Genomic DNA, 25,574 nt, shown 5'->3' with positions numbered 1-25,574 from the left:
CTCCCAATAATTGAGGAGGAGGTATCAATACCAAGAGAGGGAAAATTGCTTTTGTAGTGAGCCAGACACTCCCAGTCCCTATTCAAGCCCAAATTGATGGTGTTAAGTTTGCAAATGAATTGTAACTCTGCAGTTTCTCTTTGAAGTCTGTTTTTGAAGTATTTTTGTTGAAGGACGGCTACTTTTAGATCTGTTATTGAGAGTCCGGGGAGATTGAAGTGTTCTCCTACTGGCTTTTGTATGTCACCAGGTGCCACCAGATTCCTTGTTATTTTTAAATGTTTTTAAGTGTTTTAAAAATTGCATTGGTACTAATTTTTGTCTCCTGCTATCTGCAAGTACTCAATTGCATGATGATGAGCACAGTACAGGAACCTAAGTGTATGTCTACACTTCAAGCTGGAAGGGTAATTTCCAGCTCAATGGAACATACCCACATGAGATCTGATTGAACTAGCGTGCTGGAAGCATCTAACATAGCTCTTCCATACACAATTATGTCATAATTGTAAGGCCTAACATCCCAGGACATTCTAATGCTAGAACTCTGGAAAGCTGGGAATCGACTCTTTTCAATTGTGTAAAGCCCTAATTTCTAATCATATATATGTTGCAGAGATCAATATCCTTAAACCTGTCATTCTTTCAGAACAGAATATTGCCCATTCCACACTGCAGACATAATAAAACCACCTCAACGAGTGGTGGTAGCTCTGTCACCAACATAGCACTGAGCACACTACCTCTTATGACAGCAAAATTTATGTCTGTCGGGGAGTTTTTTTCATACCCCGGAGCAACTTAAGTTTTTCCAACGTAAGCGGTAGTGTACACTATGACAAAGGTTTGTGTTTTAATAATAGCTGTTGTAATCTGCTCAGAAGTTTGCAATCTTAGTAGTAGTCCCAGTTAAAGATGGACTAGCAGGCAGAGTCCAGATGAGATGTTCAAAGTTGCATAATGAATGCAACTTATCACATTGCTTCCACCAAAGTATCATATGCACGCATGCACACACACTCTCTTCAGATTTTTTCTGGGTGATGGAACTATAGATGTATATATATATATATATATATATATATATATACACATCATCATCTTCACAACAGACTAATGACAACATTTCAGAATTTAAAACCTATGTGATAAATATGTATGTTATTTATAAATTCACAAAAAGCAAAATAAAGACATGATTTTTTAAAAAATAAATGTATAAACATATGCCAGAAAAACTACCTAAATACTGCATTCAAGTGCCCAGACTTACTCAGATTGCTGCAGTATACAAAACATAGAATCATAGAAATATAGGGCTAAACAGGACCTCAAGACTCACCCTGCGTTGAGGCAGTACCAAGTAAACCTAGATCATCCCTGACAGGTGTTTGTCCAATGTGTTCGTAAAAACTTCCAATATTGGGGATTCCACACCTTCCCTTGGAAGACTATTCCAGTGCTAACTACCCTTACACAGGGTAAAGTTTTTCCTAATATCTACCTTAAATCTCCCTTGCTGCCAATTAAGCTGATTACTTCTTGCCCTACCTTCATTGGTCATGGAGAACAATCAATCACTACCCTCTTTATTACAGCCTTAACATATTCGAAGACTTATTGGTTACCCCTTCAGTCTTCTTTTCTCAAGACTAAACAGGACAAGTTTCTTGAATCTTTCCTCATAGGTCAGGTTTGCTAAACCTTTTATAATTTTTGCTGCTCTCCTCTGGACTCTCTCCAATTTGTCCTTATCTTTCTGAAAGTGTGGCACCCAGAACTGGACACAGTACTCCAGCTGAGGCCTCACCAGTGCTGAGTACAGGGGGACAATTACCTCCCATGTCTCACATATTACACTCTGGTTAATACACCCTGAAATGGTATTTCACAACTGCGTCACATTGTTGACTCATGTTCAATTTGTGATCCACTGTAACACCCAGATCCTGTCTAGGAATCTGTAGACTGGTAAACCCACCAGTTATTCCCCTTTTGTACTGTGCATTCAATTTTTTCATTCTAAGTGTAGTACTGCACACTTGTCCATACTAAAGGGCATACTGAATTTCATTTTGTTGATTTCAGATCAATTATCCACTTTGTCAAGGCCATTTTGAATTCTAATCCTGTCTTCCAAGGTGCTTGCATCCTGTCCCCAGCACGATATCATCTGCAAATTTTATAAACATGCTCTCCTCTTCATTATCCAAGTCATTAACGAAAATATTGACTAGTACCAGAATCAGGACAGACCTCTACAGGACCCCACTTGATACATCATCTTACTTTGAGTGAGAACTGTTGATAAGTACTCTTTGAGTAGAGGCTTTCAACCAATTGTGCACCCACCTTATAGCATTTTCATCTAGATCTCATTTCCCCAGTTTGCTTATGAGAATGTCAGATAATGCTAAGTCAAAAGCCTTCTTAAAAATCAAGATCTATCATGTCTACAGCTGCCCTTCTATGCACTAGGCCGTAACCCTGTCAAAGAAGGAAACCATGTTTTAACAATTGGTATAAATACACAATATTTGTAAGAAGGTTTAAAGGTTGCATTGAAAGGCATTTTCCACTCCATTGAAAGGTTCAGTTACACTGGTATGTTGTATTTTGGTGTGAATATTTTATGAACAAAAATAAAATATAAACTGAATACACAGCTAAAATATGCATTTTATTTGAGAAACTGGAAATGATCCCTTTCCCTGCACTACCTCTACCTCTTACCCACCCAATTTTAGCCTCCTCACTATTTCACATATCCTTTATGCATATTTCTTTCCCTTCTCCATTCCTTGGATACTTTGCTTTCTCTAAAGCTGGAATTTTTTGTGTGAAAAGACTAACCCAGAATTGTTTGGGAAAATAGCAAATGTTATAGAAATCTACTGAGGTCTGCAGATGTTCAGGTCATATGTATTCCTGTTAATTACACCCTTACACATTCTGGATACAGACCATGTTAAGGTTAAAAATGTACTGTTTCAACATCCTTTCTTAATGTAAAATATATTTTAATGCAGAAATCTTCATTCCCTTAAACCTGGTTCTCGTCTGTATAGAATTTCATTAGAAATTATGCACACAACACAACTGCTGACACAAAACTAAAATAATTACGGAATTAATAAGACTTCACTGAATAAGCCATTTATTGATTATTAGATGTCCTACTTAAGTCGTAAATGCCATCTGGCGCTCAGGAAAACCTGTCATTGCAGAACATTAAATGCTGTTTTTCTACAAAACACAACCATAGAAATGGTAAGATTAAATCTTTTTAGGTATGATTATAAGTACTTAACATATGTCTGTGAATAACGACACATTTTAGTGTATATGTTATTTCATGAAACCATGAAATTAGATACATAGACCATAAATCCTATGCTGTACCTTCTCATATTTTTATAAGATTCTAAACTTTGTATCCAAAAAGCCATGCTTAAAATGATCATATTAATTGTTTACCCTAAACTTGACTGCTTTCACAGTTTGAAGGTATCCTACTATTATATTATCTAGATATGCTCTGGTTGTGTGGTATTTATCTGGCTGTATTTGGTTTCATGGCATTTCTGTTTCAAAATCACTTCTGTTAACTTCAGCTTGACATTTACAAAAAGGAGCACAATTAAAGAAACAGAAAAGTGTGCTATTTGAACTCAAGATCTGCTAAGAGCATATGTGAAACATATCCTTTACAAAATTGTATTAAGTAGCTAAAAAAAAAGTTCATTGTAGCTGCACGTTACAGTGTTGCGGTAAAGAAATCACTGGTGGCTGCAATGCTCAGCTCTGTCCTTTGAAGTGTCCTTGAGCTGACACAGTCACACCAAATTAATTTGATGCACCCTGTGTGTGTCTACACTTTAGATGCTACAATTCTTTTCTCTTTCCTGAGACAAGAAAAGAACGTAATCCTGTGTATTATCATTGTTTTGACTTGCTTATAGTATATATCATTATAGATCTGCAGCTGTGGAAAGTGCTGTGAATTTTATCTTTCAGATGCAAAAGAACTGCTTTTCCATTCCATTAGCTGCATCAAATATTCTATATTCTTTTCTTATTCACCTATCAACAAAGAGCAATCAAAACACATTTAAAATACAATTAAATCCATATTTCTCCAAAGTATTATTTTAACCATCCTTTTCATTTTATTGTTTCTGCGGTAGTTTTCTGCAGTAATCACTAATGGCTAATGTATAGCATGTATTCCTGTTGGCCAGCCCTATACTGCATACTACAGGATGTGCAGCACAGTAGAAAGTAATTAGTTTTCATTCCAGATTTATATCTTCCCCAGGGCTGCATGTCCTATGCATGAGGACAGCTTTGCCTTCTCTCTCTCTCTTTGCAGCAAAAGCTAAGATAATTCTCAGTATGTATCAGTAAAGATATACCATCTTCTACAATGATGTTAAAATCTGCACTAATCAACATTAGCTCTGGAGGACTGATGTGCCAGTGAACTTAGATTGAGCACATGCTTAATATAGTAAGCATACAATCTCATTTCACATGTAAAAAATGGATAATCACTGTGGTAATTAAATCTAAGCACAAACTGTTTTTATAAATTTGATGAGACTAAATGGAATCAAACCAAGAAAATGCAGACTAGATTGGTGCAAAGCAGTCTTGGAGGCAAATAAATACTGATTTATAAAGTATTATTCCTGTGCTTAGTTATACTGTAAAGTTCAGAGCTGCTTGCATCCAAATATGTACGATAGATACTGTCTGAGTTGAGGCATAATAAATGTATGATCATTGAACTAGCCATCTAAGAGATCAATTTTATCTCATGATAGTATATAAATGCATTAAATCTAACAGTGCTGTTCTTGCCTAAAGTATTCATTTTAGGAAATTAATTTTGTAAATAATACATTCATTTAATTATGCAAAGCAAATGTGTTATTTTAACATACAAGTTCTTCATATCCCTTTGTGCAACAGAAAATAGGATAATTTAAAGAAAATGAAACAGAAAAGATAAGAACATGAGTTGTAATAATTAAATAAATAACAACAACAATTTCATTTATAATGTGACAGTCCTTAGGAGCTCCAGTCATGGACTAGAAGCCCATTGTGCTTGAGGCTGTACAAGCACAAAACAAGAGAACATTTCCTGCCCAAAAGAGTTTACAATGTTGTTGCGCTAATGGATTAGGGTATGATATAAAGAACATACAGCTTAAGGTTGTTTCCAATATTTGTTTTTAGTATTAGTGTTTAATTTTAATTGTGCTTCCACTTTTACCAGGTTTTAAATGCCTCAGACCACTTTTAGGCTGAAATTAAAAAAAAGACTTGGGTTATAATATTCAAAAGCACTTAGGAGCCTAAGTTTAATTTAAAAAGTGACTTGGGCACTTTTCAATGTCCCATTGAAAGTTTTGTTACAGAGCTGTTAAGTTCCTCACAATGATTCCCTTTCCCCACCAGAGTATCACATCAGCCTTTTCTGGATTCATGTTTTGCAAACTGCTCTTCATTCAATTTCTGGTTCCAGTTAGGCCCTTGAACAGCTGCTAGATGGTGCTGCTTGTCTCTATTGTGAAGATAATGTGAAACTGGGTCATCAGCGTAATACTGACATTTTACCCCACATAGTTTTACATTTTTCTCTCCTGGATTCTCACAGTTGTTGACAATGGTGGAAATGAGAACACATCCCTATGGGACGCCACAGGTCAGCATTCCCCAGATGGACATACCTATTATAACTCTCTGGTTGCAGTCAGAGAGGAACAACTGAAATCATCTCAATGTGATCTCATTAGCACTAGCCACATCTCTGAGATGGGACCACAGGATTCCATGATCAGCCATGTCAACTGCTGCAGAAAAGGCCAACAGTATGAATGTGGATGTAATAATTTTATCCAGGGCCAAAAGGAGATTCCATATCAGTAGCAGCACTAGTGTCCTGTCTGTCCCATGTCTTGGCCCGCAGTCTCACTGGGAGAGGTCCAAAATATTGTCAGTATCTAGGCTGAGTTGGAGACTACCCTTGGTGAGTCTCTCAGTTAGTTTGCTCAGGAATGGAAAGATAGTTACTGGACAGCGGGTGGAAAAGTAAATTGTGTTGATTGATAGTTTCTTAATTACTGGCCAGATTACGTGGTGCTTTAGGTAGGGTAGATTTCCTGCCCTCTAAGGAGGTGTTCACAATCTCAGTTGGTAAAAGTTGCAGATGGTCTCAACTCTCTTTCAATAGTCAAAAGGGGTGGGAGGCAAAATGACAGAAGGTAGCTCAGTCTTCATGTAGTACTTGCTATCATGAGAAGGGCAACTGTAAAAAGGCAAGATGTGATGTTATCAGACCTGTGTCTGACAGGAGGTCCCTGCTGTCCTGAGAAGCAGTAAAAGATATAGGCAATTTTCTCTGTAGGCTTATAGCTCTGCACAGCAGAAAGTTCTGGGCTCTTCAGTTGTGTTGAGGCTTGCTGAGTTAGCAAGGTGAGTCATGGTCCATAATAATTCAACAGGCCCTAATTCAATAGCTATAATGATGATGAAGATGTAGAATGTCTTTGTTCTTCTTTGTCCAGGTCATAGGCTCACAAATATTCTTTATGTTGGAACTTGCCTGAATCTACTCATATTTCTACCACCAAAGTTCAAATTTTCTCTCTTACTTCTTTTGTCCTATATTGCTAGAGAACCAAGAGGAAGAAGCAAGTGCTTCATTGTTAGTGGCAATGCTATAGCTATTGACTGGCAAGAAGTCCCACTCCCTTTTATGGTACCTTGAACTCCACTCAAAGTGATCAGATTATAGACCATCAGCACAACCTGCTGCCTATGTAAAACACCACTCAATAAACAGGCAACGTATAGTGTATTAACAAGCTTTTAGTGTGCTCTGAAAGTGATATGATCTTGAGGCGATAAAGACATTGATAACCATAGCAAGCCCTACATGCAGAATAAAAGGTTACACACTTCTCACCAGACACACATGGAAAAGTGTTCTTGGCCAGAGTTACTGTCTGAGCATTCAGGAACTATGTAGAATTTAGTTGCAAACATGCAAAACAAATGATGGATTCCCTCAGTTGAGGTGCTGATATAATCTTCACTGATTCTTGTGTATTTTTCCCCAGTCTACCAATACTTCAATTCTGTCAGGTTTTGATGTCAGCAAACAAGCCTTCATCAAAGCCCCAGTCTCATTCAGGCAGTGAGTGAGTTATTCCAAGATAGAGACAAAGTTGAGTTTCATCATCATGCCTAAGAAATCTTAGCCAGTTTTTCCTCGTTATCCTACTAGGGGTTGAACCCTCCTATTAAGAACTGTAGATGTGTCAACAATACTTCCTGATCTTTGATCTAAAAAATATGTCAGCATGGACATTTTATGTTCCTCCATTGCCAGGAGAAATCATTGACTAGTGACACCAGTGCATTTCTGTACCATGCCCAAGGATAAAACCAGATTGCCGATGGTCAATGAAATCAGAGGGTTTCAGATGTGCCAGAGTTGCCTATGACAACAGCCTCTAGCATCATTCCCAAGGAATAAAGGTTGAACAGCACGCAATAATTAACAAAGACCAGAACAGAAGCCTCACATTAACTTTCTTGAGGAGGAGTTGGCACCATGTCCTTCCAAGGAAGGCACTGACAAAGTTGACCAAAAAGTAGCCCAGAGTTTTCTTGCTGGACTTGTTCGCTGGCAGGAAGGAGATGGGTTTAACTGCAGGTATGTAGCTTGGAATGCCCCAGCACCACTACCATTTCAGTGAATGCTAAGTCATCTGTTAGAGTTTCAACTGATATATGTGTCTCTAAAAGACATTTGGACATGTTGGTCCATATATCACTCACAAAGTAACAGCAAGAAACTCTCAAATCTAACTGAGCAAAAGCAGTGGGAAAAACCAGGCTATCCACTGCCCAGAATGGTTCTTTGCAGTTGCTTCAATGGAGATGAAGACGCCTTTTTTTGCCTCTTACAGAGTCACAGCATAAAAACTCTATGTCACAATCAGGCGGACTTATCATGAGACTTTTGCCACTGGCATGCTAACCATCTCTCCTCTGACTTCTTCTGTCTCAAATCATCTATAAACTATGGTGTGACCTAAGAGGGCAAAGGCAGAGAAGAAGACATTTAGGAGGCACTCCACTGACAGAAGAGGACAATATAAAGTCCTTGTAAGCGGTTGGTATTGTGATCTATTTTCTGAACACTGTCTGCAAGCTCAGCAATTCTATTAACTTATAAGGGGTCACCATTAAAACAGGACCCCAAGAAGAAAGGTACACCCTTTGAAACCAAATATTTTTTTCTGCTGGATAAAATGGTTACTTACCTCTTTGTTTCCAATAGCTCAAAATACTGAATTAAATCTTAGAGCTGTCATACTAAATATTTTTATCTACATGCTGAAGATGGCATTGCTGATACTAGTAGAGAAAGGTTAAATAAACTTTAATGTAATTTAGCATTTGCACCAGTGAACAGGAAGAACAGCAGGATTTTGTAGAGAGGATTTACAATAACCAGCACAAAGGTATGAAGAGGTATCAAAATTAACAAAAGAAAGAGCAGAAAAGAAATAAATGAAATAGTGAACTAGATAACACAGTGCTTTGTGAAATAACAAGGCAAATACCAATGAATTCCAGTTACCAATCTCAAAACTAATTTGAAGTTGCTTCTATATCTTCTCTTAAATGCACAATTTCCACCAAAGAAAGCAAGGAAACCTGACATATTGAAAAAGAATTTTTACATCAAAGGCTTAACCAAAACATATTGGCAAAGTGATCAAAATAGAGACTAAATAGTGAGGGATTTAAACAGTTTAGAGAGATTAGAGAGCACAAGTCTATGATACACTGTTTCAGGATTTTGAATAGGATTACCACGGAATAAAGGGTAAACATGAATCCACTGAGAACAGGATGTGTGCTACAAATGTTAGGCTGGTCAGGCTTCCCAGCTCTAAGAGAACTGTTATTTTGGAAGGATTGTTTATCTAATGGAACCCAGAGAGTTTAAAAGCCATCACTTTCCTGAGCCTACCAGTCTAAGCATGATCTTTGCCAACGAGAACAAACTGAGGGTCAGAAAACATAGTGATGAGAAGTTAATAACGTTCTAATTTGAAATTACAGAACAGAATCTTTCAAAGAGCAAGAGCAGCAAATAAAACCATGTGAAATAAGGGAAAAAATTCTGCTCTCTTATTTTCAGGTTATATACATGATTTATGAGTGCTTTTGAATAAAAGTAATTCTATTTGGGGAAAAGAGGTTATTTCCATTGAGATTCTCTGATAATGTCATTAAATTGATGCACAAGTAGCTAGCAGACATCCAGGGAAAGATGGAAGAATCTCCATCCAAACCTTGGAAGACATGATCCAACCTTTTATAGTTTCTTGTTCCTATTATGTCTCTCTATTTACCTAGGGGTTTGATACTACTGCCCATCATCTGGCATCTTCTACATAAAATCAATAGCAATAGCATTTTGGAGGGTTAATTTTGTTAATTTAGTTTTATTATTGTTGTTGGGAGGGGCTGCTAGATTGACTTGTTTCAGAAGTTTTGGGGATGTTCGTTTTGGTTGGTTAAGGTTTTGGGTCTAAGGGTTTGTCAATGTTTATGAGTGTTGTTCTTATGGTGTAAAGGCCTTTCGGAAGAGGAAAGTTATGCAGCATTTTTTATATCCTGGTTGTTATTTTACTGATTGTTTATTAGAAGTGGACTAAACTGCAAAGTTCAAATCCAGATCTCAGATGTTAGTGGCCCATTGTGAAGACAGTGGGCTAGTCCCACTGCACTACATTATTACTTTCAATAGCGAAACATTTACGTATACAAATGTTAAGGTTTAGAAAGAACACACTGTCAGTATGAGATAGTTACCCTTCCCCTACAATTCACTTTCCTTAAAAAAGCATTTTTCCATTAAACTAACCCTTATGATTTAAAAAACAGAAAAAAAAAAGAATTAGATTTTTAGCAATTTATTCATTCATTTATTATAGCTTTATACAGTGCCTAGTACAATGGGCCCCTGACCTCCTCCTCAGTACTATCACAAAGTAAATAAAATAATAAAATAATAATAATAATCACCTCTAGTATGTCTGGTCTTCCATGTGCCTGTCTTTAAGACTATAAATTCTGCTGGCCAGGGACTGGTTTTTCGTGTTTTGGTTTTTTTTGCAGAGGGTGGGGGTATTATTACTATTAAAATTTACACTGCAGTATCACCAGCAGGTCACTGTGCTTGGTACCATACAAACATCTAATAAATGACAGTCACTACCCTGATGAGCTTACAGTCTAAAAGACAAGCTATAACAGGTGGATGATACAAATAGGAGGGCTGGGCTGGTACAGAGTGGAGAAGACACAGTGGAAAAAAAATCTGTAAATAATAATAGGATGTGCAGTTTCTTAGCCAGCCAGCATGAATAATCACAGCTCTCCATCTGCCTAGCCATTATCAGGTTGTAAGTTACTTTATGTATTACAGAAGAGTTGAGTTTTGAGGATGAAATTGAAAGAAGAGAAAGGGGTAGCTTCAAGGATTTTGTCTAGGACCTTTTCCCACTTGTCTGGGGCAGCATGGGAGAAAGCATACAAGACCTTGTTGGATAAACAGAGAATTAGGCAGTCAAGGCTAATTGGTGGATTGTGGTAAGATAGTTTGAATAGGGCTAAATTGTGGAGGACTTTGAAAGTAAGAACAAGAAGTTTGCATCGGATGCTATGGAAGTAGAGCCAGTGGAAGGACTAAAGGAAGTGGGTAATGTAGTCAGTGTGACAAGCTACGAAGATGAACTTAACCAGCAGCATTTTTAATGGACTTCAGGCATTAAGGCCAGACAGTAGGAGAAGATCAAGACTTGGATGAGCATTTTGGTAGAGTGGGGAGAGAGGAAAGGTCAGATCTTGAAGATGTTGTGCAGGAAGCAGCTGCAAACTTTTGACCCACGGATCCAGGCCATGTCTAAAGTGGCTTCATCTTTGATTCAGCCCAAGATTAAGGACATGAGTGACAGACAGGACTGTTTGGGTTTCAACCTATTAGAGAAAGGGGATGGGTAGTCATAGACAGAAATAATCAGGAGCTCAGCTTTGGCCATGTTAAGTTTCAGCTCATGGCTACACATCCAAGATGTCAGAGGGATGGGCTGAGATTTTAGTTTGGATGAAGGAAGACTGTTCCAGAGTAAAGAGGTAGATTTGTGATTCATCAGCATAAAGATGATAGTCAAATCCATATTTGTGGATGAGTTACCTGGACGGAGTATAGAGGAAAGAGAGAAGGGGAGTGAGGATGTAGCCCTATGAGACATCCCACTGAAAAAGAGAGTGAGAGGGATGTGCACTACCCACCCAATGAGACCCTGAATAAGTAATCTGGAAGGTAGGAAGAGAACCTGCAGAGAACAATGTCAAAAAAAGACCAGGGATGACAGGATTATGAGAAGAAGAATATGGCTGATAGCATCAAATGCAGCCAATAGGTCAAGGAGCATGAGGATGGAGAATTGGCCTAGACATTTGGCTAGGAAGAGGTCATTTGGAATCTTGGTGAGAGCAGTTTCAAGGGAGAATGCAGAAGCCAGAGATGGGGAGGGGCAGATGCCTGTGTACCTGGGTTCAGGGCAGCAGAATTCGAACTGCTGACCAGAGCAGTCAGGATGGACATTGTGGAACACCTCCTGGAGGCCATTTACAGTGACATAACCAAGCACAGTGTCTACAGTGACACTTTGTCAATATAACTTTGCCACAAAAAGCTCTGTGCCTCTCTTCGAGGTGGTTTTATTTTGTCGGCAAAGCAGGAGACTTTTGTTGGCAGAAGGAGCATTGCAGTGTGCAGGGGTGCTAGAACAATTTGTATGGTAGGGGGTGCTGAGAGCCATTGAAGCATACTGTAAACATTGCATATAATGGAAACCACTTCAAGCCAGGTGTTGTTTCTTTCCATGGCACACAGCGGGTCAGGCAACTCTGATTCCTGTTCAGATTGGGAGTTCATGATATACTGCATGACCATCCATGATGTGTTCATAACAGTGACCACAACAGTAGAGAGCGGTGCAGGATCACACAGTAAACAGGGGGTCATTGAAAAATGCCACAAAATGCAGTTGGAAGCCCATGGATTGATGGGACGGAAAAAATTGCATCATGGGATGTTGAACCCACACCCACGATGTACTGCGATCCACTCCGCCTTCCCACAACTCCCAGCTGCAGGTGGTGGCAAGTAGCACGGTGGGATAACTACCCACAGTGCACTGCTCTGACTGTCGATGCTAGAGCTCTCACTGTGGACACGCTCTGCTGACAGAAGGAGTGTTGTGTGAATATGCACAAGCAATGCAATTTATACCAGTTTTTGATTGTCAGCGTAACTTACATCGACAAAACTGTGCAGTGTAGACAAGGCCTAAGTGAGGAATCTAGGATCTAAAGTTGGGCCAGGTCTATGCGAGAAACTTTTGTGATATAGTAGGTTAGGGGTGTGGTTTTTGTGACTTTTCTATATCAGGAAAAATCCTAGTCTAGATGCAGTTATATCCGCATAAAAACATTTTTTTTTCCCTGTGTAGTTTATTCCATTCTGATATAAGCTATACCAGCAAAAGCACTTTTTGCTGGCATAAGTTGCAAGCCCTTCCAGTGTAGATGCTGGTATTGCTATACTGGCATAGCTGTGCTGGCAAACCTTTCCTGTATAGACCTGGCCTTAGAATAGAAAAATTGTGTTCCATTCTGCAAGGTACTCATCACAAGTCTGCACTGTGTTTACAGTTATTCTGGCCTTCAAAGAGCATTATGTACCAATTGCTTCATTTTTCTGCTACTGTGTGGTATGCAAGCGAGACTGGCATATTCCTCTTTAAGTGTTTTGCAGTGTCTTCGGGTTTGGGGAAGAGTGTGTTTAACTAGCTTGTTTTGTTATTTTAAGCCCACTAATTCTCTTGGCCTTGCAAACCTTACTTGCTATGTTGCTTCTGTATAACAGTTTAAACTCTCTTTTTTGGTTTCAGAGTAGCAGCCGTGTTAGTCTGTATTCGCAAAAAGAAAAGGAGGACTTGTGGCACCTTAGAGACTAACCAATTTATTAGAGCATAAGCTTTCGTGAGCTACAGCTCACTTCCTCAGATGCATATCGTGGAAACTGCAGCAGGCTCTATATATACACAGAGAATATGAAACAATACCTATTCCCACCCCACTGTCCTGCTGGTAATAGCTTATCTAAAGTGATTTCCAGCACAAATCCAGGTTTTCTCACCCTCCACCCCCCCACACAAATTCACTCTCCTGCTGGTGATAGCCCATCCAAAGTGACAACTCTTTACACAATGTGCATGACAATCAAGCTGGGCTATTTCCTGCATAAATCCAGGTTCTCACATCCCCCCCACCCCCATACACACACAAACTCACTCTCCTGCTGGTAATAGCTCATCCAAACTGACCACTCTTCAAGTTAAAATCCAAGTTAAACCAGAACATCTGGGGGGGGGGGTAGGAAAAAACAAGAGGAAACAGGCTACCTTGCATAATGACTTAGCCACTCCAAGTCTCTATTTAAGCCTAAATTAATAGTATCCAATTTGCAAATGAATTCCAATTCAGCAGTTTCTCGCTGGAGTCTGGATTTGAAGTTTTTTTGTTTTAAGATAGCGACCTTCATGTCTGTGATCGCGTGACCAGAGAGATTGAAGTGTTCTCCGACTGGTTTATGAATGTTACAATTCTTGACATCTGATTTGTGTCCATTTATTCTTTTACGTAGAGACTGTCCAGTTTGACCAATGTACATGGCAGAGGGGCATTGCTGGCACATGATGGCATATATCTTGTTTTAAAGCACAAAATTGAAAACAATAGCTCTAACTATAGTTTTGGGATAGGTCAGCTGATGGATTTTGAACCACAGCTCTATGGGGCAGCATGACAGAGCTTTTGGTTCCCAACTGAGGCTATATTATAGTGTTCCACATGGGGGTCAAAGATTTTCTCTACCAAAATGAAAGCTTTAGGATTTAACTTCACTTCCGAGAAAAGATGCCAGCTGAGTACATCCATTCTCTGTCACATTGATAATCAGAGATGTTATTAGAGTCACTGACGTGCACACATAGGAGTCAGAGGCACAGACATTTAGCAGTGCCATAGCGCAGCAGATAAATTTAAGAGGCCAGACATGACTCTTATGGAGAACAAATCAGTCCACAATGTGCACGTACCTGGGGGAGGGGGTGTTGGTTTTTTTTAATTTTGGTGCACACTTGTTTCTAGGGTTGAACAGGGTAGCATTCCAATACAGATTAGATAGGTCTTGGGTTCATGGCTAAATCAAGGTAGCTATTTGCATCTGGATTCAAGGGTGCTGAGCTCTCCCAGGTATTCTTGCAAGAGTTTGGCTCTGAATGGTGGTAGTCTCAAGAAATCAGATAATATCATGAGACGTTTGCCATCAACAGCAGAGAAGAGGGGGGAGTAGTAAAACAGGGAGACATCTAACACATGGACCCACAGGCCCAGTGGTACCACAATATGAAAAGGTAAACACCGAGAATGCCTCTAGATTCAGAGCTCAGGAATGCTGAGCAGAGTTCAAGTCCAGCAGGGAGTCTTGGGTTCTCCAGGTCATCTTCAGCACCAGGAACCAGTAAACTTACTGCAACAAACCCATCTGGTGCCCTCTTCTGCCACTCTCTGCAAACCCACACAGAGCAACAACCTCCCCATTTAGCTGGCTACAACCACCTTCTTGATTCCCAATGCTAGGTCACTCTGGGCAACAGTGATACTGGGTCTGGCTCTGGTTTGTCCTTCTCAGGTGATTCCTCCTTGGCACACTGCTCCTCCTGGGTCCTGTCCTGGGGCATCCCCAGCAGACAGCTCTGTCCCTCCCAGGCTTTGGGCAGGTTCTCAGCTGCTTCACTATGTCAAGGCCGGCTTGCTGCAGCCCTTCTGTCTGAAGCTACAGACACGCACACCCTGTTGCTCCCCCTCTCGTCACACCCCAGACTACTACTTTATGGAAACATCAGCATTTCCTCTGCCTCAGGATAAGGCTTTAAAGGAGCCATGCTCTCTACACCTTGTGGGAGTTACACTAATAAAGCAGAATGACAAATGGAGGCCTTCCATGTTAAGAATTCTAAATACAACCCTACTATTCAGGTGAAATACACAAAAGTAAGACAAGGCACAACGAAAATCACTTGGCAAGATCAGTAGGGAAATAAGCAAGAACTGCTGATCTTGGGGAAAATAAACATATATATATTTTCACACACACATACACACCCCAATAAGAGTTCCCAAAAAGAAGAGATCAAATTTGCCCTATCTTACACCCCGTGCAACATCACTGAAGCGAATGAAGTTCCAAAGGGTGGAAGCAGCCAAGGATTTGGCACTACATATGCTTTAAAGTTGCTGCTGACCAAAAGGTGGGGGGAAAACCCAAAGTTAAAAGTTGCATATAATGAGTCTCTACAGGGAACACAAGAATGGGCACAACTCAAACCTGAGCAAACTCAGAAAATAAGTAGAAGTAGGAACAGGAAACCAGTTCAATGAAAATAAAAAAAACAGTTTGAACCTTTGCCCATCCTTCAAACAGAAGTCACCCCAACCCTTTCATAAGGTTGAAAAAGTGTGTCTAAAGACTCTCTCAGAACCGTCTCTTCCAACATGACCCCTAAAACCCTGCCCTCTCCAATACTCCAGCACAATCACACTTCCTAATTGAAGTGGCACAGTTTTCTTAGGGGACGGAAGAGGAGAGAAATAAAATGAAGGTGCATCCCCTCTCCTCCTTTCAGCAATTGGTCTCACTTTCATAAGGCAAGCAGGTGGCTTGCCCCTTCACCTTCACCCAGGATTCACCCTAAATAGGCAGCGAAACAGCCAACTACCCCACCAGAATCCATTCAGCTTTCACTCACTAGGCTAGAAGCAAGTAGCAAGTGCTATACTTCTATGAAAACTAAGAACTCTTCTTTTTTTCAATAGTATAAGATCCCATTTCTAGCCCTGTCCACAGTTACCCCACCAGATACTGTTATTCATTTGACAGCTTTACAGTTCATGATTACTCTCAACTTTATTCATTTCTCATCCATTATTTTTAATTGAGCCGGGACAGCAAATTCACTACAGAAGAATTCAAAAGCTGGAGAGCTTTGAATGAAGTGATCTGACCTCCTCTCCAAATCTGTGCTAGATGTTGTTACATTTTCAGCTTGATTACAGAAGAGACCCATAAACATGTATAATATAGTAAGTCAAAAACAGAAAAATGAAAGGAAGATTAAACTAGTGATTAGTGACTGGAGATTTTTGTGAACATAAAAAAGGTCAGTGAGTGAAACAATAAAGCCTCTAAGAGATTACAGGGTTAATTATTTTCAGAAGATGATGTAAACATGGCTAAAAAGGCAAATTAATTCTCTGTTAAAGCTTTTGCAGAGGAGCTTAATGGGTCAACTGCCACAGAGACGCATTTCTGGTGAGGTGGAAGACAGACTGGAAGAAATCAGAGCCACAAAAGAAAAGATTAATAAAAAGTCTCAATAACCATAGTCTAGATTCTTCTCAGAGTCCTTATTAAGGCTAAAGATGTGGGAAATAGTTAGGCAACCTCGATGAACAATTCAGTTTTCCCTACTGTGTATTTTTTGCAGATTTTCTATACCTTTCAAAACTGTATGCAATATTCCAGAAGCAACCATATGAAAGTTTATAATCTCCCCAACACACTTTTTTTTACCTCTCAGGGTAACATTTTCTAATGATTGCATTGCATTGCGAGTGAACTGCCGATTTCATTTGCTGTCTACAATCATTCCTATTCTTTTCTGACTTGTTCCTCCCAGATAGGAAACCCTTTTTAAACAGAAGTTTACTTTAGAAGATCTCAATTATGCAAAGCACTTGGCCAGAAAACAGTTCCAAGGTTTCAGAATTTGTTTTCATTCCACTGGGGAATGAAACTAAGATCTTTAGAATTATTTTTGCAAAAAAAAAATGAGAACAGCAATCACCCACCCATGAATAGCTAATAGTCTGGTGATTAGGTCACTCACATGAGAATCCCACATCCCAGGTAAGTGTTCTACCATTGGGCTATTGAGTCGGTCTCTCCTGTTGGAGCTGTTCCACTTTGTATAAATGTTTAAATATTCATGGGACCAGAGAGAGAGACAGGCTGACTCGATAGCCCAGTGTTCCCTGCTTCAAATCAGGCAGTGCGGGGACTTGAATATGTCAATCTTGGGTACTTATATGGCTCCATTACCACTCAAATTTGGTATCTGAGCACCTCACAATCTTCAATGTATTAACAACACCTCGAAGAGGGAAGTGCTATTATCCCCATTTTAAGATGAGGAACTGAGACACAAAGAAGCTAAATGATTTACCAAAAGTCACACAGGAAGTCTGTGACAGAGCAAGAAATTGAGCCCAAGTTTCAGAATAGTGCCCTAACCACTGGAAATATCCTTCCTCTGAATATCAAGGCCTAGAAAAGTACAGCTCCTATTATAAGACACAAAAGGTAGGTGAGATAATATTTTTATTACACCAACTTCTGCTGGTGGAAGGTACAACGTTTTGAGATACAGAGTTCTTCTTCAGCTCTGGGGCAGGAAGAAGAGTGTTCTGAAGAAGAGATCTGTGAAGCTCAAAAACTTGTACCTTCCACCAATAGGACGTGGCCCAGTAAAAATAAATATCTCACCTACCTTGTCTCTCTCATCTCCTGGGATCAACATTGTAACAACAACACTTCAAACAGTTCATATTATTGGCTAACTCATATGTGGAGCTTAGAGTCTGGCCAACTAAGTATATTAAATCTGAAAAAGGTAATGATTCTTGCATTTTTGTTAATGAAAATAAATGTAAGGTTTAAAACATTTCTCTGTGAAGAAAATTCAGATCAGAAAATTAAGTATGGAAAGCATGTTATAGTAACCACTGAAAATGAGGGTTCCTAAATGCACAGAAAAATTATAAACAGTAGTATTGCCTAGTAAATTTCTGTAGTAGAAAAGTTATGAAAAAAGCTTGTGTGAGGTTTAGTAGCTGTTTTTGAAATTAAATCATCCATTATTTCAAAGCATTTTTTACAAAATATAAATTCCAAGGACCCCAGTCTACATAAAGGACGAATGACTCAAACTTTCATTTTTAAAGCTAAGCCAATTTAGTAGGAAGGATTGAACAAAACGTGTAGAAAATTCGTGAAAATTATGAAAATTCACACCTTATGATTCCAATATACACAGCATAAATTATCTATTTACTGCTAGAGAAATGTCAGCAAATCCCATGGAGTATCATGAAAGGTCCCAAATGATACAGCAAATGCAGCAGATCCAACAACATTCAGCCGACTGCACTGACTGAAAATGTAAAGTAGGCTTGGGTACAGCTAGTGAGATTTGGAGGCTTGTAAAACTTTAGACATTTTTTGAAAAACTTTTCCCCATTGATCTCCTCACCGTATAGATTAATGTGTACATAAAAAAAGACTTCTCTGCTACAAAACTGAGCCACAGTTTCTCACATTCTTTCTCTTCATCCCTCTCTCTCCTGACAGCCCAATGCTAATGAGTTTATTAATTTATATTCAATTTATTGAAGATTTTTATGCAGACATACAAAAACCCATTAACAACACACACAAGCTAAAGGAATGGATTGGAATCAATACTTTTCAGAATATATGTTAATGCAATTAAGCCATTCCTACCAATGAAACTCCAGCCTTAGGACCCAGTCTTGCAAGTGGAACCCTTACAAGAGGAACCCTACCCTATTATGGAGCCCTAGTGATGGTATTCGTGCTGCCCAGGCCGGTGCAGGGGTTTGCTTGTTATGTTGTAACTTGCCTTACGCTTTACCTGGTGTCAGTTGATTAGGTGAAGAGTTTAACTGTAGCTTAGAGGCTCATATACAAAAGATAGGCTTACAGGATAAGTATTTTCAGTCTTCATCCATATATAATTCAAAATGGGTCTCATTTCACATCATCCTGGAGGGAAAATTAGACAGGGAACTCCCTACAACTGGTTGAAATGTGGGGGGGGGGGGGGGGGGAGGGGAATTTTCACTGTTTTTCTTCCATTTTTCAATCAGCTCTAGCTCCTCTCTTGGAAAGAATTTGAATGCTACTAGTCATGAGTGAATCTCTCATGGCTGCTAGGCTCTTGTGATGACTCACTGGACTATCCTACTGCCTATGCTGTCTCCCCTCCTCCTCTTCTCCCACATGATAGCCCATATTTTAGAACACAGTAATAGTGCTGACGTTCCTCAGCACAGTAGTTTAGCACAAAGATGCAGCCCGCACATTCAAAGTGAGGATCCAGCGCCAGGAAAGAGATAATCTGTTCTGTCAGAGGCAGATACAGACTGAATGTGCTGACTTATACCCAGATCATGCACAATAGCAGCAGCCTCAGCAGGGATCTAGGACATATTCAGTATCCTGTTTTGCCTGCTACAACAGTTAAGACATGCAAGGCTGGAGAATATGCACTGCAGAAATTATTCAGATCAGTGATGCTGCAGTGTCACTGAGATTGTGTGTGCTGCAGTCAAAAGAGGCCTACCACTCTCAGTAGTGCTTCCATCAAGAGCCAAACACAGTGGCATAATAACACAATCAAGTGTCTATGTCCTGAAATATGAACCTTGCTAATTTCAGCATGTGTATACCACATATGGGTACTCATAGTACAGTGATATATCAATACAGTATTTTCCTTTAGCATTTTCCATCCCTCTCAGCAACTCAAAGTGCTTTAACAAATTTAAGGTTAGCCTCCGAACAGGTCATACAGGAAATCTGTGGCACAACTGAAACGTGAAGAACCCAAGTCCTCCTGCTCTTCTGCCTTAACTACAAGGGTATCTTTCTTCCATTCATATGACGTAGAGCCTGCTTTTGTTCAAGTAACTGATGAGGCATACCTGTCTGTGGAATTTAGAGGTATTCAACAGATGCTCCATACTACACTGGATTTGGGCCTGCAGTGAGGACTTCACAGCCTGCTATAGTGTTTGTTGTGGTATGCCTGTTACGCTGAGCTAAACATAACCAGCTGTTTGCACAGGAAACATTCACAGGTGCTGTATTCTGTTGCAATAGTGTCTGATGACCTTTCTGAGTGGTGCTGGTGACCATAAGATGAAAGGGTGGATACTGCCATGGTACTAATTCTCCCCGGGGCACCATCCATGGAACTGAAAAAACTCAGAGGAGTGGAACATCCCACCCACAGCAGGAGAGCTGAGTGAATTCTGCATTGATGACTCCCCACACAGGACTACCTCTCACATGGATGGTGTGAAGATACTGATACCTACATTTGCTAGAGTTGAGAGGATTCAGGAGTTAGTAGGAGAGTGTTTCACCTCCTGAAGGACAGAACAGGAATCTGTGCAGTAGGTAAAGGTGCTGATAGAGTCCATTATGAAGACAGGTAAAATTGCTGGTCCAGCTCAGTACAGTTTATGGTAGGCTCATTTGGACAAGGGGACGGGACAAGCATCTCCTGGGGGGAGTGGTGAAGACAGGTGTCCTTCAGGAGAGAGGAAGCTGATCAAGCAAGAGACTGAGACTCCCTAGTCAGCAAGTTTGCAAGGGGAAGAATACAGAGCTGAACAGTGGAAGTCAGGGGCCAAGCAGTTGCTCTGATGATTGAGGAGAAGGTGAACACCTCATTCAACAGGATGAGAGCCCAGTGGGGTGGGTCAGGCCCAGGAGGGGCTTGAGTGCCTCCAATTCAGTCCTAAAGGAGCTTATGCCTTCTAGTTTCAAGTTTTGCGGTTTGCAGAACTCAGCCAGGAGTTCCCTTTCACCCTAGTGATGTCCCACCATTACCAAAAATCTGTACTAAGGAGCATGGCTCTCAGAGGGTAAGAAACTGCTGCAATGAAGTGAAAAATGGCAGCTGAGAGAGAGAGAGAGTGTAAGTAAATGGTGAGCTGTAATAATACCGTGCTATTCTCATACAATCTGCCCATTCCACATGATAGCTATTCCTATGAGCATTTGCCCCATGTGTCAATTAAGTGTTTGACCATATTGGCTCCTTTGTCAGTGACAAAGAAGCCAACCTTAAAATGCCCATCTTCAAGTTATGTAAACAGATATGGGTGAAAACTATGCAGTACGTGTTTAAGGATGTGTGCTCTTTCTTGCTGAGAAAGGGAGGAGGAAGGCAATCCTCAGCAAACCTCCAGTTAGGGAACCCTTTCCAGTAGCCACAGCAGACTGGAATAGATAGTACATCACACTGCCTTTACTTCCAGGTAAGAGTTGGGAACTGGTTGTCTCTGCACCAGAATGCCCACTCTTATAGATCTTGCAGGGGCTGAAAGGGGAAGCAAGCAGATTCAACATAGCAAGTTGTGGAGGGATGAGAAGTTAGTAGATAAAGGAAGAGACCGCTCTCTCCCTCAAACCGTTCTGCAAACATTCTACTCTTCTATGGCCATTGAGCATTTCCAAGCATTCATTTATCTTCTGGGACTTGTTCAGTCCAAAAAGCCAAGATAATTTCTACAAGATGATTCCCTTAAAAAAAAAGGCGGGGGGAGGGGAACCGGGGGATCTATAGAACTCAGAATTGTAAACCCTCTGGAGCAGGGACTGTCTTTTTGCTCTGTGTTTGTACAGAGCACAATGGGGTCTTGGTCCATGACTAGCACTCCTATGAGTTCTAGTGTTATAAACAAAATATTAATAGACAGAAAAATCATAATGATTAATAAAATGCATGCATGGCTTGCAGTTGCAGCAGTGTGCCTAGTGGAAGTCATATTGACAAGTGCTCTTTTCTCCTTAGGATAGCATTCTTTAGTTATTGATGTTTGGAACAAGTTCATTGTTTAAAAAAAGTATGGCCATTATAAACGATGGCCCAAATTCTGCTCTTGGTTACATCAATGTAACTCCATTAACTTCAACTAAGCCAAAGTTACACTGGTATATCTGACAGCAGATTTTCACCCTTTATCTTTTCAAGCAAATGTGGCTCCTCTATGTTTAACTATTCAAATCACATTGTAGAGATCCCAAATCTCAAGCCTACATATACACATCTTGCTGCTGTATGTTGTCCCAAAAATGAACTGCTCTTCCTAAATGTACTTCTATGGCTTGTTGCCTTCTGATTCTCCAAGAAAGCACCTTCTTAGCACCTAAACTGCTGGATTGTCTTTGAATGAGACCACAATCTTGAGCACCTATGATCATTAATAATTCCATGGCACTTTTTAAAAGAGGTAGCATGTCAATCCTAGTGTCCTACACAAATTCTAGCTCAAGTAATTACAATCTGCCACTTTATTACCCCTTGCAGATTCAGTTGGATGCAGTATACCCCTTAAATTCATGTATTACATTTTTTAATATTTTATTATTACTTTTACAACCACAGTACCTAGAGCTCCAGCCAAGAGTAGGCCCCATTGTGCTAGGTGCTGTACAAACACATAGTAAGGAGACAGTCTCTGCCCCGAAGAACTAATAGAAATGTTTTCTTTTTCTGATGAAATAGGATCCAGTTCTATGAAAGGGCATGACCCTGCAGTTCTTACTCAGGCAAAACTCCCATCAAGGTGAAAGAGTTTTACCTGAGCAAGGAGGATCATAGGAGCAGGTCCAAAATTATAGGTATATCAACATTTTAAGTTACAGTTGTATAAAAGAACAAAGAAGCTTGGGTGATTTGGTCCCTTTGAGAAGGTCTTGAAAACACTGAAAAGCACCAAAATACCATGAAACCAATACTTTCAGGAATTTCACAGCAATGCCAAGAAACAGAATGTACTCATTGTGACTAATACATTAAAATACTGAAAATAAATTCTAACAGATTAAACAAGTCTTGTAGCAACTGAAGGTATAGTTAAATCATTCCAAAACTACTCAAGCTTAAGAGGATGGCAATCTTCCCTATTATTAATAAGAACATAAGCTGGATAAGTAGACTGGGAAACCTATAAATTATAGTCAGTATCAGTAAGTAGAATATTGTTTAAAAATATGTTTTTAATTAAAAATGATGTGACAGCCACTTTAACTGAATCAATTCCCTGCACGTGCTGGAGTTTTAGACCTCTTCTGTGTTCTGCAGCACACATTTCCAATTGACTGTCATTAAACTATGGGGAAATTGGAATATGCTTTTAATTGCAAAATCCAGACCAAAAGAATAATGAAAATGCCTTGTGCATTTTACATATTTACATTTTTGAAACATAAAACAACATTTTAAATCCTTGATCATTTAATCCTGTGCTTTGAGGTCAGGAAATACCTACTATTTCTGCCAAATTGGGCTCCAATTATATGTGAAAACTGTCATGGGCCGAGGGTAAAGCAGGTAACAGGAAGCATTTCACATTACCTTCAACTTTGAGTGTAGCTTTTAAAACATATAACCAAATATGTTTCCATGGAAATCTTCTGGGGGGAAAAAGCTAGAATCTGCTAAAATGGGGCTAAATATAATTTGTAAAAATAAACATCTCATAATTTCAAATATAATCTCCTTAAACTGTATACAGGATGCCCAAAATTGAACTCCTTTCCACAACTCTTATCCACCATTTGTAAGGAACACAGCTAAGCTGATTACAGTATTTTCAATTTCATTTTGTGTCCAGCACATAAAAATAGGCTATTATTGCTGCATTAAAAACCTTACATAACGTACCATCCCAGTTGCTTTCATTTACATAGTTAGGCTTTATTATCTGGCTCCACAGTATATTAATAAGCCCAATATTAACACCCTTTCAATAAGGTTGATAATGATTAAAAAATAAAATGCTATAGCATATTAAAGTACATTTTAATTACATTTTGGGAAAATTCTAAATATTTAAATTATTGATCACCTCTGTTTTTCAGGCCATTAGTATAATTATTACTCACCAACGCTAATAATTAGAAGTGAGAGGTAGTTTGCCAACTTTTGCTTTCATTTTCAATGAGCTTCTATTCTTAAAACTGACCAGAAATAGAGCAAAAACCTGTTAGTGCAACATAAAGCGAAGATCTCTTCTTGCAGAATAACTCAGACCCATTACACAATGTGATAAACTATTTTAAATAACCTGCCATGGTGAGTAAAACAACTGATTTACAATGTGCTTTCGTAAGAGTGATGTACAGTATTAGTTAACAATTCGGTGTAAAGGTGCCATGGAAAGATAATGCAACATAAAATGCAGTACCATCCTCTTGTTCTATATTTTGTTATATCAAAAGCTATAACCTCTTTTACCAAGTTTGAACTGGAAAAAATTATATATGTACTAAAATTCATATTTAAAATATAATCAGTACTCTTATGCTAGTCCACTGGCAATTAACTGCATGTTAAATTCCAAAAAATATTTGGTTTGCTTATGTATTAGGTAAATAGTCTATCCTCTAAATCCTGTAGCAAATCCAACAATAAACAGTAACACAAACTAATATAGCCTACCACTGAAAAACAAACACTATGCTAGAAATTAGTACTGTATAAATCATGAGGTCATACCTGATGACTTAGAGACTGGAATGGCTCACCGGTTCCAAGCTGCATGACCTTTCTATTTCCAGAAACCCTCAAAGATTGCATTTCCTATCTTATAAAAGAACATCACATAGCCATCTCTCTCTCAGCATCTTGTAGGCTAGTGAAGAAAGCATCAACAGACGATCTGTCCATCAATAACTGCTGAAGTCATTGCCATCAAGAAATCAGATCTTAAATATAGTTTCCCCTGTGAGATCAAAGGCATCCGGTATTCAAGGAGACTGATACAGCTATATCACTGATGCTGCTAATGCTATCTGAAAACAGTAAGCTTACTGCTTAAAGCAATCCTGCATCATCCAAACAGAGCAAGCCACATCCTTCACCTCTTCACTTGCGTTACTACAAAAACTAGAGTGCCATTATGGATTTTATTTTTATATCTGGTCAGCTAAAGGAGACCGATATTACGCAACCCAGTTCACATTAGCGAACAGCAAATGTGACATATCCAGGTTATGAAATTTTATTTGCATGACCACTTCTCAACAAGCAATATTGCTATCCAGAAGAAGCATCAAAATGTGATCCAAGGGAAAATTACCAGAAAGATCATAAACAATTCAAAAGCAGCAAAGCATTAAATACCTCTGTGGCACTTAAATAGCCTTTTTATATAAAATTTACAAATTGCAGGCTGCATTAAATTAAAAATATTTCTTGCTTAAATAGTTTTTGTGTTTCTTTTCAAGAATTTGCATGCTCACTGCATTGTTCCATGTTAACAGCCCAGAAAACAGCATGCCTTGAAAACATGCCAGTATTATGACAGTAAAAATGTGTTTTGATACCAAACAAAACAATCATTTATCTGGATTTGTTTAGTTCCTATAGACCTTTCAAGACAGCAAGACTTACAATGCCCTTTCAGTAATTTTAAAAAATTCATTGACAATACACCATAGTATTCTAACTATATATTATAATACACAT

At 39.2% G+C, this 25,574-nt stretch overlaps 1 protein-coding gene across 5 annotated transcripts in view; it reads right to left on the bottom strand.

Moving 5' to 3' along the window:
* Positions 1-25,574, bottom strand: part of SLC4A10 (solute carrier family 4 member 10) — a 285,654-nt gene that overhangs the window by 194,173 nt on the left and 65,907 nt on the right. For 4 of the 5 annotated variants that reach the window (XR_014713600.1, XM_084643434.1, XM_084643431.1 and 1 more), the window contains exon 1: positions 24,603-24,762. The exons of the other annotated variant lie outside the window; for it this stretch is intronic. Coding sequence is in view for 3 of the 4 variants with exons in the window: in XM_084643434.1 (XP_084499560.1) it covers positions 24,603-24,683 (81 nt within the window). In the remaining variant the exon portion in view is untranslated. Of the gene's footprint in view, positions 1-24,602; positions 24,763-25,574 lie in introns of those variants that run through there. 5 annotated transcript variants of the gene reach the window in all.

Source organism: Lepidochelys olivacea (assembly GCF_965140295.1).
Source record: "Lepidochelys olivacea isolate rLepOli2 genome assembly, chromosome: 11".
NCBI classification, from domain to species: domain Eukaryota; kingdom Metazoa; phylum Chordata; order Testudines; family Cheloniidae; genus Lepidochelys; species Lepidochelys olivacea.
The sequence above is the reverse complement of the archived record's forward strand: the minus strand, read 5'-3'. Positions and strand labels throughout refer to the sequence as shown.